Here is a 17,547-nt window from a genome sequence, read left to right on the forward strand (position 1 = left end):
ATTGAGATATATAGGACTCATCTTTCAATGGAAAAGAACTTCACCTTTAAAAAAAGGAATTGGTCTTTTCCTGAAACGTAAAATTTCGTCATGTTTTTGAAAGATCAGATAAGTGTGTATGTTATTGTAGTAGCTAGAAAGTCAGACTGAGAATGCCAGTCAAATGTCTGAGCCGATGGGGAACCCACAGCCCCATGACTCAGGCAGATAAACCAAACATGTCATTGCATCCAAAAGTCCCAGGCTCCTTCACCCACAAAATATTTCACTCAAGCTGTCAGCAAGTTGTAAGAAGAAGGACTTGGAGTCTGATCTTTCCCCATGGGCATTCCTCAGTGGCAATGCCAAAATACCAAGAACCGATCTAAATTGAGGAAAAGGGCAGGGCAAGAGAGGGACCCAATAAGTGCCATCTTTCTTGAGCACTAGGAAGTTGACTGAATAGCCTGTGGGCAGATTTGTGATATTGTGCACATTTGACGGTGAAACAGAAGACTTAGAAAGTGAAATTGATGTCAGTTCATTCATATCTCTGAAATAGAGATATGAATAAAGTCCTATTGTATATGCAATAGAGTATTAGGAAGTAACAGAGATCTTTGATTTCTGACAAGTTCTTGGTTTCTTATTCTGACCCTTTTCATTAACCAGCCCCCCGGATTCAAGGAAGTTACTTTACTTCCTTCAGATTTAATTGTCTCCTCTAGAAAATGGAATTGATAACAGTCCCCTGCTGCTGCTGTGAAAATTAAAAGACTTAAACATGAATGATGAGGCCTGGCAGTGATGGGCCACAAATATTTTACGGAGGAGGATATATGACATGCCATATGTGCAGTTTAATCATGTTTAGCTTAATCCTTAAAATAATAATAATGTCAACATCGACGAACATTTGCCTGCTTCCTCTGCTAGGCTCTGGCCCAAGCACTCCGCGGGTATCTCATTTACTCCTCAAGATGCTCACAGGAACCCTCTGACGTAGATACCTCCTGCGGGCCCCAGCTGATCCTCCATCTTAATTTGTCCTACTCCCGGATCACACTCCGTAAAGATCTTCAAACCTGCAAATGTTGTTTCCCTTCAGACCATCTGTTACTATCTTAAAACTGAAGAGAATAATATTTTGGAGAAGCAGAGACAAATAGAAGTGAAGGAAGAAGACCTCTCCAAAGCTTAAATCCCTGAGAATTTGGTGAAAAGTTCGCAGACATAACTTCCTAAAGGATTTTTGTAACGGTCAATGGATTAGAGAATCCCTCTCTATATTTTGTTCCTGCCTATTGTACATAACGTCCCATTCTGTGCTGTGGACATGCTATAGTCAACAAAGTAGTCCATCTGCCCTCATGGAGGGGACATTCAGGAGTGAACAGCTAGTCTTCTGTAGTGTCTGTCATATTTGGCACTCAAAATATACATCGCATCACTCGGAGCAATGAAACTAAAACTGGTGATGTGTATAACAATCAAGAAAGGGTTGGAGAAGAATGGACCAAACTGACTTTGTACTAGCAGCCTTTGTAGTCACCTGACAAAATGAACTGCTCATTCACATTTATAGACATGTGTACAGACTGATACAAAATCCACAGATGGAAATAAAAAACTGAAGTAAAAAGCATACATCTTTTATTTTTTAAAAAAGGAATAAAAATAAAATAAATAAATAAAAATGAAATTTTAAAAAAGGAAAATGAAAAGTGGGTGTAATTTTTAAAATAAAGAATATGGTTTATTTTTAATATCTACTGGGAAAATGCATTCAGCTGTGCTAAGATTAGTCATTCTACTTGTACAAAAGCGTGGGAAATGATCACGTTAATTTCTGCTGACCTCTTTTATGTTAAACCATGTAAAGTCCTTTTTCAATTATGAAGCTGATTTGATTTACTAAGAGTTTAGATTAGAAATGTAGGAGCTGGATTGAAAACCAGATTATAAATCATTTCAGTGTGACATTTGGATAAAATTTAAAGATAATCTGAATTTATTTATGATGTCCTGTCAGGGAAATTCAAGAGAATTAACTTTCTCATGACAGTTCTAAAAATAATCATTTCTGACCACATTAGAAATACTGTATTTCCACATGAAGAAAGTTTGCCCAACATTTCATATCCTATTTTGATATCTAGCTGAAACCAAGGAGGACAAAAAAAATTACAATTATTTTAAAAATGGAGTGTTGTCAAAGACGATGTAATATAGGAGAAGGCATTACCCTTTACATTGTAAAGCACATGTTCCGTTGCACATGGACACCTGTCGGGGGAGCTTTTCAGAAAATTCTTAGGTCTGGGTCTTAATCCGGATGCATCAAATATGCGGCTCCAGAAGTGGAGCCCAGGTGTCGGTACTCGTTCTAAACTCCCCCCAGGTGATCCTAATGTCCAGTTGCGGCTGAGAACCACGTTCTAGAGGAGTGACCTCGGGCAAACAAGGTTAAGGGAAAGTTCGGAAGACGGCCCTGAGCAGGAGCTGATGATGCAGATGCTTTACCTCTTTGTCAGGATTCTGCGAGCACTACAGAAGAAAAGGCTAAAAAGTTCCTTGAAATTAAGTAAAGCCCCAGAACGGCAGTGGTGAGTGACTACTAGGCCGTTCTTTGAACTAATCCTGTTTGGATCAGAGCTGAAAGTATCGGGGTATTACCGTCTCTATTGAGTGCTGCCTCTGCAGCAACAGCACGTCAGGCAGTGGGCAGGAGAAACCCCTATGAACGTGTGTGTTTGAGCCCTTATCAGAATTAGTTTTTATTCCTTATGTGGGAGAATAATTGTTTCATGACTTTGTGAAATTTCTTCATGCCCATGCATTCTTCCTTTTGTGCACATCTTAGGATACAAAAGCACAATAGAAGAAACTTAGTCAAACCACAGTTGAAGCGTGGAGCTGTTTTTTAACTTACCCCATTATCAGCACACATTTCTGGGCTGTGTGTTGAGGGGGCATAAGGGTGAACAAGATGGGGTACTAGCCATGATGAATTAGGTTATTATTAAGTCCTAGAAGTAGGATCATTGCAAGGAAAGGAATGTAGTCGTGTTCGCCGTCACCAGAGAAACAGAGCCAGTAGGGTCGGTAGGTGGTAGCTGGGTAGATAGATCGGAGATTTATTATAGGAATTGGTTCCATCCCTGAGGAGGCAAAGTCCCATGATCGGTAAGCTGAAGAACCAGGAAACTGGACAATGTCATTCAGGTCCAAGGCCTGAGCAGCAGCTGGTGGGGAGGGAGGGGGTGATTGGTGTATGACCCAGAGGTCCGAGAGCTTTGCAGACACAGACACGGAGAGAAAAACGCTAGAGCGAAGTGACCTTGAGAAAGTAGGAACATGAGTGGTTTGGTTCTCCTGTATGAGACTCTGAGCAATGAAGATTCCCTGGTGTCACTTGGTAGGCCTGATGTGCTATGGAATCATGTACGGACCCAGAAAACTGCTTAACACCATAGTTTCTGTGGTTATCATTGTAAAATTTACAGCTGAAAGAGCTGAGTTAGGAAACAGGTACTAACAATTGACCTATAGAACTCTTTGGCCCTTTTCATCAAGCAGTTTACGTGATCTTTTGTGGCTCTGTGTTTATTTGAACTCCAGGATGGCGTCTCTGGAACAGTAAATTTGTTTCTAAATATTGGGTATAATTGATGGTGTAATCGTGATGAAAGTGCCCATGAAATATGCCACATTTGAGGAGCACTGAGATGTTGTTTTTGACCTCCTTTTTCTCTTAACCTTAATTTTCCTCTTGCTCAGCTGCCTTAGTTAACCAAGGGACAGTAATTTTAGAAGGACTTTGGTATTTTCCGGGAAGATATTTTACTGAAGTGTCTGTTGTGATAAGTAACAGGAATTTCACCTTTGGGTAGACAGTCTACCATTTATCCATTTTGACATTAGTAAAAAAAAAGTTTAAATAACTGGCAGTCTCGGTGAAAAGTCCAAACCGAACATGGCATCACAGTGAAAGTTAAAGTTTTGTGTATGTCACTTTTCACTTTCCTTCCATTGTGTTGGCATCATGAACCACAGACCTTCCCCACCCAGCACTCAGAGTTGTCTTTATCCCCTCCTTTGCTCTCTTTCTTCCTTTCTTTTTTCCCTTTCTGTAATTTTTTTAAAAGATTATTTATCTGAGAGAAGGAGGGAGAGAGCACAAGCAGGGGGAGAGGCAGGGAGAGGGAGAAGCGGGCTCCCTGCTGAACTGGAGCCCAGCACAGGACTTGATCGGAAGACTCTGAGATCATAACCCGAGCTGAAGGCAGCTGCATAACCCACTGAGCCACCCAGGCGCCCCCTTTGTTAATTTTAACAAAGAAGCCTTATGTTTCCATCTGGACCACCTTTTCTCAAGGTTTGGGCTGTAGCGAACTCCCTTTTCATGCCAGGCTGACATTGCTTATCAACCCCAGCATTCTGTTTTTCAGAGCTCTTCTTCCTTGTTCTCAAGTCCAGTGCTCCCGCCAGCTGCTACCAATCGGCGGAAGTAGTCCCTATTCTATAAGAAATCCGGCCAGAAAAAATGTATGCAGGTTCTATTGTAATAAGGTCCCAGACCCTGAGGATCACCTGGGGGGGTAGTCTGGGCCTCACCTGGACCTACTGAGTCAGAATCTTCAGGGAAGACACCAGGAAACTTTGTTCAGTTCAGCTGCATTGACGCGTTTTGCTGTTTGTCCTAAACAACATTTTGGATAAAAAAAATGTATACACAAACATCTTTCTATTCTTCCTGGAAAACAAAATTCCTCCTGGAAAAACTACATGTCTCTAGGACCTTTACTGCAACTAACGTAACTTGCAAAATACCAGCCTTATGTACATAGGTGTAAATGAGGAGTTTGCCCAGGAAGCTTTATCTAGAGATCAGGGTTCTAGGAGACAGTGTGCCAAATGATTTAGAGAATGGTCACTATAAATGTATGATACCATGGTACCAGTGACTGGTGTTCAAAATTAAGTAAAGGAACCCGAGTTCCGCACCCTTAGCCAGGCAGCCTGATGCAAATGCAGTTCCCTTTGGAATTAAGCTCAGGTGGAAGGGAACTGTCCCAGGGCAATTGAAGGGGGTGGGAATGAAGTCAGCAAAAAAGGATTCTGAGGGTACTACATCTTACTCTCCCCCCAAATCCCTTTTTAAAAATCACGTTAATGGGATCCCAGCTAGAAAGCAAAGAAGTCGCTCTAGCAAAAGAAAAAAAAATTACCTTTGGAAAGATCACTTTTCCTGGTACAGTTTAGAAGCGCTCTGTTGCCCAGCAGGAATATTGACCTTTGGCTTTTTGGCTCTTTGTATTTGCCAAAATGCCTTCTGGTGTGTTTTATTTACTACTAAAATAATCTGTTTTTTCAGGTCTTTTTTATTTTGTTCAATATAGTCATCATAAACTAAATGTAAACCATAGGGCAGTTTGTCTTAAATGCTAGGGATTATTAATATGCTGCTTAGACACAGCGACTTTCCCTGTGCTTGTTATCACCTTCCAGCTTCTATAAACTGAGACTTAAGCACTGGGGGCCATATTGTTCTCATTTTCCCCCTAAAGTCTCAACCCAAGAAATGTCTTTAAAAGTGCTCAGGCAATATTGCCTGTAATGCTAGACACATGATCAAAACAAAGGTGCAATTTCTTTGCCGCAGAGGACACTGCAGCTGCTTCTGCACAGCCCGTGTTAGGTTAAACTGGTCTCTCACCACCTCCTTCCCCTAACCACCCCCCCCAGTCATGTTGGTCACCCATCTCCCCAGGATGTTACCTGCTAGAGGTCATTTCTACAAACACAAAACACCAGATGTGAGAACCGTCCTGTTGCCCTGCATAACTCACCCTTACCCCCATCCTGTGCGCCAAGTAAAAGGTGACAGAGAAGGCGGCATCAAGGGCATCTTGTACATGACTGAAGGAGAAAACTTGGGGATAAGCATGTTTATTATCTCTGCTGTCTTAGAATAACATGGTTTCAAGATAACTAATGATACAATGTATCTTCAAATGCTGTAGGTAGCCCTAATGGAGAACCTTGTGGAAAGACTTGTCTGGAAGAAAGAGACAATCAGTGGTTGGGGGTCACGCTTTCCAGACAGCCGGGAGAAAATGGATCCCTCGTGGTAGGTTATTAGGGTTTGTCCACTGGTAACACTGTCGATTCAGATATTCTGGGTGTGATGTTCACATCATTTGGTCTACTTTTGTTTTATTTAGACTTGTGGGCATAGATGGAAAAATATATTTTATATAAAGAATGAAAATAAGCTCCCTACGGGTGTTTGCTATGGAATGCCCTCTGATTTACGGACAGAACTAAGTAAAAGAATAGCTCCATGCTATCAAGGTAAGGAATCATTTTTATTTTAACTGGATCAAGAGAAACAAGTGAATGCCTTTATTTTTTTTTTTTAATTTTCAATTTTGCATGTACAGAGGATGGGGGATAGACCTTTAAAATAGCTGTATTCTTTTTTAACTACTCGAGTATTTTTTTTTTTTTTTACTCAATTGCTATAGTAGCTGCAAAAAAAAGTGCTTTGTGTTTTTAGGAATAGAAATTTGTCCAATTACATTTGAATAATTCTAGAATATAGTTGATAATTATCCACTTTTACATTAAATATATTTTTAATTCTGTAAAAGTCTAATGCTCATCATATACCAGACACTTAAAGTCATGAAATTATGATTGAAAATTTGAGATTATAAAGTCTGACAAGAACGCTGAGACCTATTTAGATTTTTTGCTTTATCTTTAGCTTCCAAGAATATTCAAAGATTCAATATAAGTGTAAGCAAATCTTTCCCATTCACTGTGCCTTTTTTTTTTTTTAATTCGCATGCATTCCTTGATAAGGAATTGGTATCTTAAGTTTGAAAAGATTTCCCGTGAACATTCTAGGCCATAAGTAATAGTAGTACATGCAGAGAGCTAGGACATAAGCAGTTAAAGTGGGAAAAATTAGGGGTGAATGTCAACAGAGCATTAAAAACAAATCTGTAGCAGAACTAAAATTCTAAAAATATGTCTTTGGAGAACTCAGAATTAAATATGTATATATTCCATTTTCTACTTTTTTCTAACCAAGATGATTACTACAGTATTCAAAGAATATTTCTATTATTTGACAAAGTTTTGACCATGTGTGCGAATTCATATGGGGGGGCGTCCTCTGTGGTGTGTGATGTCTAAGAAAAGCTCATATAATATTTCTAATTTGCCTTTGAGTGTTAAGAATACAAAAGGTGAATTTTTAAATTATTAATTGAAATAAAACTCAGTCTAGTGTTCTGTGTATTTTCATTCTCTTTTTCTTAATGGTTTATAGTTTATACTTTAAAACATTTTCAGAGTAGAGTTTTTTTATTCATATACCCCCAGCCACATTCTACAAATAATTCAATATGGAGTAAACTTATAGTACCTAAAACAATTGGGAAATGTATTTAAAAAAAGGGGGGGGGGATCTAAAAGGAGTGAAAAATCATGGCCAGGACTAGTATTTACAAATGACTTAACAATTTACTTAGTTTTTCTGGTTAGCAAAGCCAAAACAAACATGTGGTCCTGATTCTTATTTTTATAGAGTTTGCTTAGGTCAGTTCTTTAGGAGAAGCAGGGTTTTGTCTTCCTAGTAAGTTCCAAAAGCATCCGGTGCATGAAGGCTTTGTAGAATGAGACCCTCCATCTCCATGCAGATCTTAACTCCCTCTTACATTCAGCTGGGCACAATTTAGGAAGCCTATTTTAAATGCAAACCTGGACGGGGAGCTACAAGTCCTACATCTATCTTAGATATGCACTTGACAGTGGTTTTGAGTGTATGCTGCATGTTCCTCCCATGAAAAAGAGGTTGAGGTCCATCTTTTTATTGCTGTTTTGGAAGGATATCTTTGCGGATTAATATGAAAGATTTGTGATATTACATTTTATCAAAGTGATGATTTTAAAGATGAGATAGTATAAAATATAGACCTTAAAAGGTCTATTTGTAAGGATTTGGAAGATTAACAAAATTATGCAAATTTTACCTATTTTTTTTTTCAATGAAACCCTGAGTTGTTTTTCTACTTCATTTTAGATTATGTGAAAAAATTTGGAGAAAATTTTGCATCGTGTCAAGCTGGAATATCTAGTTTTTACACAGAGGTAACAGTCCAAAAAACAGCCTTTAAATGTTTACATATTGGATTTTGATTCTTAAGATTGAGACTGTGATATTATGCTTTACAGTTAATAAAAACTGTCTCTTAAAATTGAATGTATTACAACTTAATTTTTACTACTCAGTATTCCACATATAGTTTGAAAAAAGGTTAATATTTAAGATGACTGTATCATGTAAGACCAACTAAAAGTCTACACTAAAGAATACTACTTGCATCAAGAATTGTTTTTATTATGTTCAATTAGCCCACGTGTAAGTACATCATTGGGTTTTGATGTGGTGTTCGATGATTCATTAGTTGCATATAACACCCAGTGCTCATCATTTGATGGGAATCAAAAGTAGCTATTGTTATTTGCTTTAACATAGATGTTTAAAATTTCCATCCAGATATGTTACTTTTAATTACTAGTTGAGGGAGAAAAGCATATGAATCAACATCTTTCATTTAAATTATTAGAAATAAGAGATTTAAAAATTTATTGTCTTAAGTTAGACATGTTCACAAGCTCTGTTTTTTTTCTCTAACACTCAAGGATATACAATCAAATATCATAGTTGTATCCAACCCCCAAATCTCCCAGTTTTCCTTCAAAACCCATTAAGAATTTATGACTGTTTTCTGAATCTGTGGTCAAGCTGTATCAAGCCTTGGGTCAACAATTTCTATAAATATTATTTACTATGTTTTTTTTTTAAAAAAAGACTTTATATTTAAATTGACCTTTATAAGAGTTCAGTATTGTTTTGGAAAGGTAGAAATAGGTTAAATACGTTTGGTTGCTAAAAGCTTTAATATTTCACTGAATATATCTGTTCATTCTAACTTTCCTTTTGTTTCCTTTTCCTAAATTTGGATTTATCACCTAATATGCCCCCAAATTCCACTGGATTTCTTTTTTTCTAAGCTAATATTGTTAAGAAAATGTCAATGGCTCTTTGCAAATAGGAATAAATTAAGTCCACGTTTTACTCTTTGGCAACATGTGATTCTCTCCATAATAAACACTAATGAATTACCCAGATACCGTTCACTTTAACAGAAACCACACTGCCTGTCTCCTAGAAGCTTAGTCTAGTATTCCATGATTCTTGCTTCAATTTTAAAGTCCACTGCTAAGTGACTGAAGTGAGAGTTTCTTTTCTGAAATTGTGCTTGTAACAGGCAAAAATATGTTAACTGACTTCTTTTGGCTTTTTTCAGATATGTTTTTAAATTCATCAAATTTCAGATTTTAAAAATGTATTATAAAAAGATTCTCATCATTATTTACTTAAACTGTATATCTGGAGGAGGTTTGGGGTGGATTAAACTTTGAGTTGGTAATAAATTGTTTTTTATTTTTTGTTTTTTGTTTTTGTCTTACAGGACTTAATTGTGATGGGAGCCCCAGGATCATCTTATTGGACCGGCTCTCTTTTTGTCTACAATATAACTACAAATAAATACAAGGCTTTTTTAGACACAAATAATCAAGTTAAATTTGGAAGTTACTTAGGTACTGTAAAAATTGACAAACTCTAATCATCTCAGTCTTACAGATATGTTTCCCTTGTGATTACTAATCTCTTCAAAAGATCAAACTAGCCAGTAGCAATTAAAAAGTTCAGTAACTATTGCTTTAAGGATATAATCTATGAAACTTAATACTTTACATATTTAAATTACAATCATTACTATATAGTTAGACTAGAATTCCTGCTTTAGTTTACTCTTGCAAGCTTGTATCTTTATGCAGTCAACTTGTTACTGTAAAGGTTGCATCTGTTGAGTGCTTACCATATCCCAGGAACTTGTGTAAGCACTCCGCATTCATTTAATCATGTATGAGTAAGTGTAGTTTCTTAAAGGGCCAAGTGAAAGTCATTTGGGCTGTCGACAGCATTCTAGACAATGGGTAACATTATGAAGCATGCGGATCTAAAAACAGCTCATTGACCTTCGCCTCATAAGTTCTTAGAATATTTCCCAGAGTTTATTCTTATCTTCTTTCCCTCCTCTTCCTCCTCCTCCCCTTCCATTTCCTCCTCCTCCTATGCAATAGGACACTTTAGAGTCTATATTTCTATAGAAATGCAAACTTTTCCTGGTTTAATTAATTCCTCTGTTACAGTGAAAGGGATGTTTTTCCTATAGCTTCTTAGGAAATACAGATTTAAGTGACTTGCTTTGAATGTAAGCAGCCTATACCCAGAAATGATTACAATAAGAAAAAGCAGTATTTTTCCCATTCATACAGTAAGGATTCATTTCCAAACAGAGGGAATTCATTTATAATTCAACATTTACTTGTTTATGGTTGAGGGCTATCTGGAAGTGTTATAAGAAATGTAATTTGGGGGTGTCTGAGTGGCTGAATCAGCTAAGCATCCAACTCTTAGTTTCAGCTCAGGTCATGATCTCAGTGTCCTGGGATCAAGCCCCACTTTGGGCTCTGCACTCAATAGGGAGTCTGCTTTAGGATATCTCTCCCTCTCTCTCTGCCCCTCCTCCTGCTCCTGTGCATGCTTGCTCTCTCAAATCTTAAAAAAAAAAAAAAAAAAAAAAAAAAAGTGACTTGGTATTATGCCTTTTGTCATATAATAAAATATTTTACCTTTTGTGTCATAATACAGTTTTGTTACAATAAGATTTCATGGAGAAAAAGTTGAAATTTAGGAAGTTCTTTTGCTTAGAGTTTAAAATGTTCTATTTTAGATACCCAAAATATTTGGGTTGTAATCCTAGAAGCTAGCATTTCTTGGCACTACATAGACACTAACCAAATGTAAAAGTGCTGTCTTTAATTTCTAGGTCTTGGACATGTAAGCCATGAGCCTAGTTTCATAACACATAATAATTGCTTAAAGCATAGACTAAATGACCAGTTTTGAATATTGCTAAGCTAAATATTCTTAAAACTGTTTAGTCATTTGGAGTTCAGTCTCAATTACTCCTATGAATGGATTTGTGATGATGTAGTTTACGCATTGCAAATGATAATTCTTCCTACTTTTCTCCACTTGTTTGAAGGATACTCAGTAGGAGCTGGTCATTTTCGGAGTCCACATACAACTGAAGTAGTTGGAGGAGCCCCTCAACATGAACAGATTGGTAAAGTAAGAATTACATTTTTATTTCTTTATTTCTACACCAAGTTTCAACAGGATTGCTGGAGAGATGAGATAATAAAGGAGGAACTGCCAAAATGGTAAGAAGTGAAAGCTAGTCATGATGAGCTGTGCTCTGCATTTCGTGGTGAAATTGCTTTCAGATAAAAATCTATTAGAAGAGCTTTAAGGAGAAATTCTACAAGTCAAATGAGGCTTTTCTTTCTTATGAGTAAATTGTCCCTGAAATAAAATGATCTCAAGGTGTCCAGGGAATGGATTAACTGGTTCACATGTTTATAGATGATGGGATATTGAGATAGCTGCATGTTTTGGGGTTAAGACCAGAAAAGAAGATGTTATTTCTGGTTCTGGTTTTTGTTATGTTATTGTGTAGACATGACCAAACTTTTCTGAGCCTTACTTTGAAAAGTGAGGCAAACAACACATGCTGTGCCTTTGGGGATCGATAACATCATTTTTGGAGAAGACGGTTTGGCAAGGAAGTCCTGTTGATGAGAATGTGCTCCCCCTAAACCTTTTGAATCCCTCTGAAAAGGATTTTCAGAAGTCCATTTAAACTGTTAACACGTTATGAAAATTGATGTTTGGATCCCCTGAAGAATTTTTTTTGTAATGTGATAGCAGTCTGAGTTTTTCTAATTCCTTTCCCAATTGCAGGCATACATATTCAGCATCGATGCAAAACAACTAAATATCTTACAAGAAGTGAAAGGAAAAAAGGTAACGTCTCCACCTTCAGTATCACTGAGGGCTTTTGTGAATAACCCTGCATTTTTTGTCCTGGTGACTGGATCTGGTTTTGTTTTCGGGCAGCTTGGCTCTTACTTTGGAGCTTCTGTGTGTGCTGTGGACCTCAACGCAGATGGCTTCTCAGACCTACTGGTGGGAGCGCCCATGCAGAGCGTCATCAGGGAGGAAGGCAGAGTGTTCGTGTATGTCAACTCTGGCTGGGTGAGTCTGATCATTCACCAGCTGGAGGCTGTTGATGGGATTATGAGAGAAACTGAAGCTCTCCTTCTTCCAGAGTTCTGCATCTAGATTCTTAGGTTAATTTTACTGATGAAAGTAAAAACTCTGGTATTGTACTAAATGCTCTAAAAATGTAACAATGCTGGGGGATGGGAAGCTATTGATATTCCAGAAGCAGGAGATGAATTGTTCTGATTTTTTCTACTCACATCTTGGCCTTCAAATAGTTGAAATTTCTTGTTTTCTTCAAATAGTTGAAATTTCTAGCTTTATTATGGTCCAAGTCTAATTTGAAAGAATGATTTTCATATGTCCCTCAAAATATGGATTTATTATTGGTTCTGTTGTGAATGTCTTTAATTAAAAATATTACTAGAAGAAGATAAAGTATAAAATGCTTTTATTGACTTGAAAACAGTAAGAAACAAGATGTGTTTTGATAAAATGTTAGTTTGCACGATTTTTGTAGATGATATTGCTAATAAGAATATAAAATGGGCATAGTTTATTCCAAAGTAAATACAGTAGTTGTAGAACTAGATAATCACCGCTTACAGTTGAGGTTTAAATTATGGGGGATATTGTGGAGTGGAAACTGACCACTTCAAAATTCAGTTTAAAGAGTTTGGCTGACCTTATCTTGTCAGTCTTTCTTGGCATTAAATGAAAACAAAGAATTGATAGGGCCCTAATGGGGTTGTCTTGGTCTGTTCCTTTAATTAAAGAGTAAGAAGGGATTTGTGAGAAAATTGGGTCATTTCTTAAGGCACAGGATTTTTAATCAGGATACAACAAAGTAAAATCTGTTTCAAGAAGGTATTTGTAATCTTAATGGGTTTAGAGCATTTAATAAGTTCCTATATTAAGCATCAGACTAAACATTGTACAATTCAAAAGAGAAATGCTGTCTTATAAAACTGAGATTTTCAAAGTTCCAAATATAGAACAGCAAAGTTATATATGAACTGGGATTTCTATAGACTGTGTTTAAACTTAAATTTAGTAGTAAAGTCATACCATTTACAAAGCAATCATTCATATGTCCTTAATAGCAATATTAAGCTTTACTTTTTTTTTTTTACATAGACATTTCACATTTCCCTATCCATAAATGGTCTTCTTATATTAGCTATATCCTCATTCTGCATACTTTTCCTTCTCTTTGTAAAGTGTTTCCATAAAGCTTAGTTATAATTTATCATCTATACCTAAAATCGGGAGACATATGATCTTTTTTTTCTCATCGAAATCCTAAGCAATTCTGCAATTCTAACAAGAAAAGACAGATTAAAGTGTATCTCTTTTGTTTAAAGGACAAGTAAAGAGCCCTACCCCTAAGGCTACCCTCCTGTTCTTTGCTCATGCCTACCCTGAGCCACCACTGTTGAACCATAGGGTAATTTCGTAATTGACTTTAGCTTTTAACACCTCTGACATAGGTGACCTTTGTTCCCTTCTAACTTCCTATTTGTTAACTCTCTAAAATGGCACTAACCATTCCCTAGCATTATATTACCTATTTATTCATCTGGTTTGATATTGTCTATTTTTCTAATGGAGTATAGACACCGTGTGGAGAAGAATCTTCCATCTTGTTTACTGCTGTTTCTTTAGGGTTTCAAAGAGTAGTGGAGAAATGGGTGCTCAGTAATTGTTTTTGAATGCTCAAGAGAGAATGATACTTGAATGAATCTTGCTTCCACCTACTTCTATTAAAATAACTCTCAGACATCCCCCAAAGAACTCTTGGTCACTGTTCTCTGACTGGAGAATACTTGAGGAGTGATCACCCCTTCTTGAAACCCTCTTCCTGGGAACTCCAGTGCCATTCCATTGCTTTAGGTCTGTACCTTCTCATCCTCCTGGAAGCGCTTTCACCCTTTTCCCTTATTTAGGCATTTCCTTGAGCCGAGCCCTCTTATCTCTTATTTCTTGATAAAAATCATTTACTGTTTCTGGTGCCAATGATTCTGTCTATAGAGATGATTCATTAAAAAGAAATAAATAAACACTTAGTGGGTATCTGAAATGGAACAAATACTATGAAAATAGCTGAGAATAATCTTAGTCCTGACCTCTACGACCTCAGGTTGAGAAAAAGACCTAAACATGAGAGTAAAGAATTGAATACAACATGGTAAATAGCACATTAGTAGCATGTACAAAACAGAAGCAGCAATTCACTGTGGTTGAGAAGGATTCACAGACAAGTACTATTTGAACAAGACAAGTTTAGGAGTTTTGTAGTTGGAAAATAAAAGGTGAAGGGTGTTTCACAATCACAAGCAGAAGAACTTGAGTGTGATTCGGGAATGCTGAGTAGACTTGTTTAAGAAGAGGAAAGGATCCTCTATGATGAGTAGTGAGTAGATTTTTTTCTTACTACAAAGGAGTGACATGATCAGAGTTTGGAAAGAGGTCTGGTAGTTGTTCTTATAATGACTCATTATTGCAATATATTGAATGTCTTAATGTAGTAACTCATCTTCTAACTTAAGAGATAGCAGTTGACCAATTCATGTTTCATTGCTATGGTTCCATTGCTACGGTTCCAAAGGCCAGCTTCATTTGTGCCAGCTCCTCTGCACTGAAACCTTCAGTAGCTTCCTATTCTCTAACTGAAAGTAAATTTCCCTTAGAATTCAAAATACCACACCATAACACTCCCATCTGATTTTTTTTATCTCCTTCATTATACATACCTTTTATAATAGCCAAGTTCTTTGGAATTTGTTTTGCTGATAGTACTCTCTATATATCAAAATTATGTCTACCCTTCAGTAGCCACCTTGAAGGTCATCCCTTATGAAATATGACCTTGCTTTCACAATTAGATATGCTGTCCTTGCTTCTTGATGATACCAAGTAGTTTGTACTTGAGTCATTTACATGTTTGTGCTAAGCCTTCCCTGTAACCGGGCTTCTTCAGAAGGGGAGTATGTCTTATAGACACACTGCCTTCTTCTCTTTTGCCTGTTCACTCTTTGCATAGTGTATTGCCTTTAGTAGGAACTCAATAAATATTTGCTAAATTGAATTATCAAAGTGATTTATTGGATTTTCAAAGCTAGGGATCATGAGTTTGACAATTTTTATGTCCTCTGAGCTCTAATCATACTATTATATGTGTTGACATACTTGATAAATATTTATTGAATTGAACTGAGATGTGTGTACTAAAGCTCAGTCTGTAGTTTGTCCAACTTGTTTGAAGCATTAGAAAAAAATCCATATCCAATTACAACGGTAAATCATGTGTAAAGTTGTCAGGGAGTGTTATGATGACACTTTTCTCCCCTTTTCTGTCTAGGGAGCAGTAATGAATGAAATGGAAACAGAGCTCATTGGAAGTGACAAATATGCTGCAAGATTTGGGGAATCTATAGTTAATCTTGGTGACATTGATAATGATGGCTTTGAAGGTAATTAAAAGAATCTAATCCAGTATTTGATTTCTGCTTTGAAAATGATACACGGAAGAGAATAGGAGTGGGGTTTTAGGTCATTTGCCGTTCTCCAGAAAATGGAGCCAGAATATTACAGTTTATTTTCTTTTTAGTGTTACATCTGACTGCTCCTCACTTGTCAGTTATTGATTCTTAATTGATCAGACTCCTTAGACTGTGCTATTTGATGACAAGTAGGTAAAGACACTGACAAGACCCAACAGAGGCTAGCTGCAGAGCTGGAGCAGAGTTCCAGAAGTTTCCTAGCGTTCAGCTGCTGTACAGTGGAAGGATTTGGGGAAATGTGTGAGAGAGATTCCTAAGCGGTGATGAGGCGGCAACGGGTAGACCCAGCAGTAATGGCTACTTACCAACTGATATGGAAGCCTCTCCAGAATGGAGTAGACGGTACTGTCATTACTGTGCCTGTTGCAAGGATAGCATGCCTGCTATTGAAATACCAGTGTCTACCAGTCTTCCCTCTTAAACATTGACTTCTTTCAGTCTAATACTGAGGCGTAACCAAGTCTGGTAAAATTCTGCATAAAATGGTGAATGGATTTGAGAGGAATGTGTGTAATTTCTAGAGTTCAGCAAGTCAGTATTTTATGCCTTCAAAACTCAGAATTGTCTTTCCTCTTGATATGGTCATTGGCAATTGGTTTATCGTGGTGTTAGGTCAAAATTTACTTGGATATTAGAAATAAGTGAGGGACTACTTTAAGTAGTAGTTTAATTTCTGATCCCTAAAGGCTTCATTCTACTTGAAATGCATAAAATGTGTTAGTCTTTGAGAGGGAAGTTAGCGGGTTATTGGATATATATTTTGAGTATTTAGAATATATATCACATATTGACTATATGAACCCTATTAAATATAAGAGTATAATTTGGTATACAGATATTACCATTTCTAGAGTTTTTCTGTTTTAAAAGGAAAAGGAAATAAGTATATATTTTTGTGGTTATTATGGCACATGTAACATTCTACATTAAAACTTCAATAAGGTTTTATTATGATGTTACATTTCACAAGAATTGGCAATTCTGCTATTTACTGAACACTTAGTTTGTGACAAATGTACCAGGCCAGGTATAGAGTATTTGCTATAATAAATGCAAACAAAGGAAATGGTGGCACCCTTTTCTATAATTTTATAATCAAATGGAGTATAAAATTAAGTCATGAAAGAAAAAAAAACCTTAAGTGGTGAATTTAAGGATCCTACAATATATGTGACTGAAGCCACACTTATGTCCCTTGACATTTTGTATGTATTACAAGATAATGAAATTATTTTAAAAAGAATCATTTAGGGGCTCCTGGGTGGCTCAGTTGGTTGAACATCTGACTCTTGATTTTGGCTCAGGTCATGATCTCAGAGTCATGAGATCTAGCTCTGTGTTGGGCTCGTACTCCGCGGGGAGTCTGCTGGCCTCTCCCCCTTCTCTCTCTCTTGTGCTCTCTCTCAAATAATCATTTAGTAAAATACTTTGTTATGATTCCTTATATTTTGTTTTAATCAACAAGGTTGAGGTATAGCATTCGCTGTTTTGAATGTACTAAAATAATACGCATGTATGTACACCTGAAGAGTGATTGCGGGGGCGGGGGGAGCATCAAAATGTCCATGATAAACCCGAATCCCTAAAATCAGAGTGGTAAAAATGTCATGGACAGTAGGCAGTTTTATCAGTCCAGTCGCTGGGAGAATCCCAAGCAGTTTTCCGTTGGTGCAAGAGGGATAGAAAGTGTTCTGTCTGTGAGACTTGGGAAGAGGAACTGAGGGGAAGACCCCAAGAGCACCAGGCATTTTTGCAGGATGCATGTGAGAACCGAGGCTTTGGACAGCACTT

General features: G+C 37.1%; 1 protein-coding gene across 1 annotated transcript in view; it reads left to right on the forward strand.

Annotated features, from left to right (window-relative positions):
* Positions 1 to 17,547, forward strand: part of ITGA4 (integrin subunit alpha 4) — a 77,464-nt gene that overhangs the window by 12,671 nt on the left and 47,246 nt on the right. Inside the window, exons 3-10 of the mRNA XM_059394280.1 lie at positions 6,006 to 6,112; positions 6,207 to 6,336; positions 8,075 to 8,142; positions 9,531 to 9,660; positions 11,175 to 11,260; positions 11,933 to 11,995; positions 12,089 to 12,226; positions 15,555 to 15,666. Of these exons, the coding sequence (XP_059250263.1) occupies positions 6,006 to 6,112; positions 6,207 to 6,336; positions 8,075 to 8,142; positions 9,531 to 9,660; positions 11,175 to 11,260; positions 11,933 to 11,995; positions 12,089 to 12,226; positions 15,555 to 15,666 (834 nt within the window). The remainder of the gene's footprint in view (positions 1 to 6,005; positions 6,113 to 6,206; positions 6,337 to 8,074; positions 8,143 to 9,530; positions 9,661 to 11,174; positions 11,261 to 11,932; positions 11,996 to 12,088; positions 12,227 to 15,554; positions 15,667 to 17,547) is intronic.

Source organism: Mustela nigripes, chromosome 3 (assembly GCF_022355385.1).
Source record: "Mustela nigripes isolate SB6536 chromosome 3, MUSNIG.SB6536, whole genome shotgun sequence".
NCBI lineage: Eukaryota > Metazoa > Chordata > Mammalia > Carnivora > Mustelidae > Mustela > Mustela nigripes.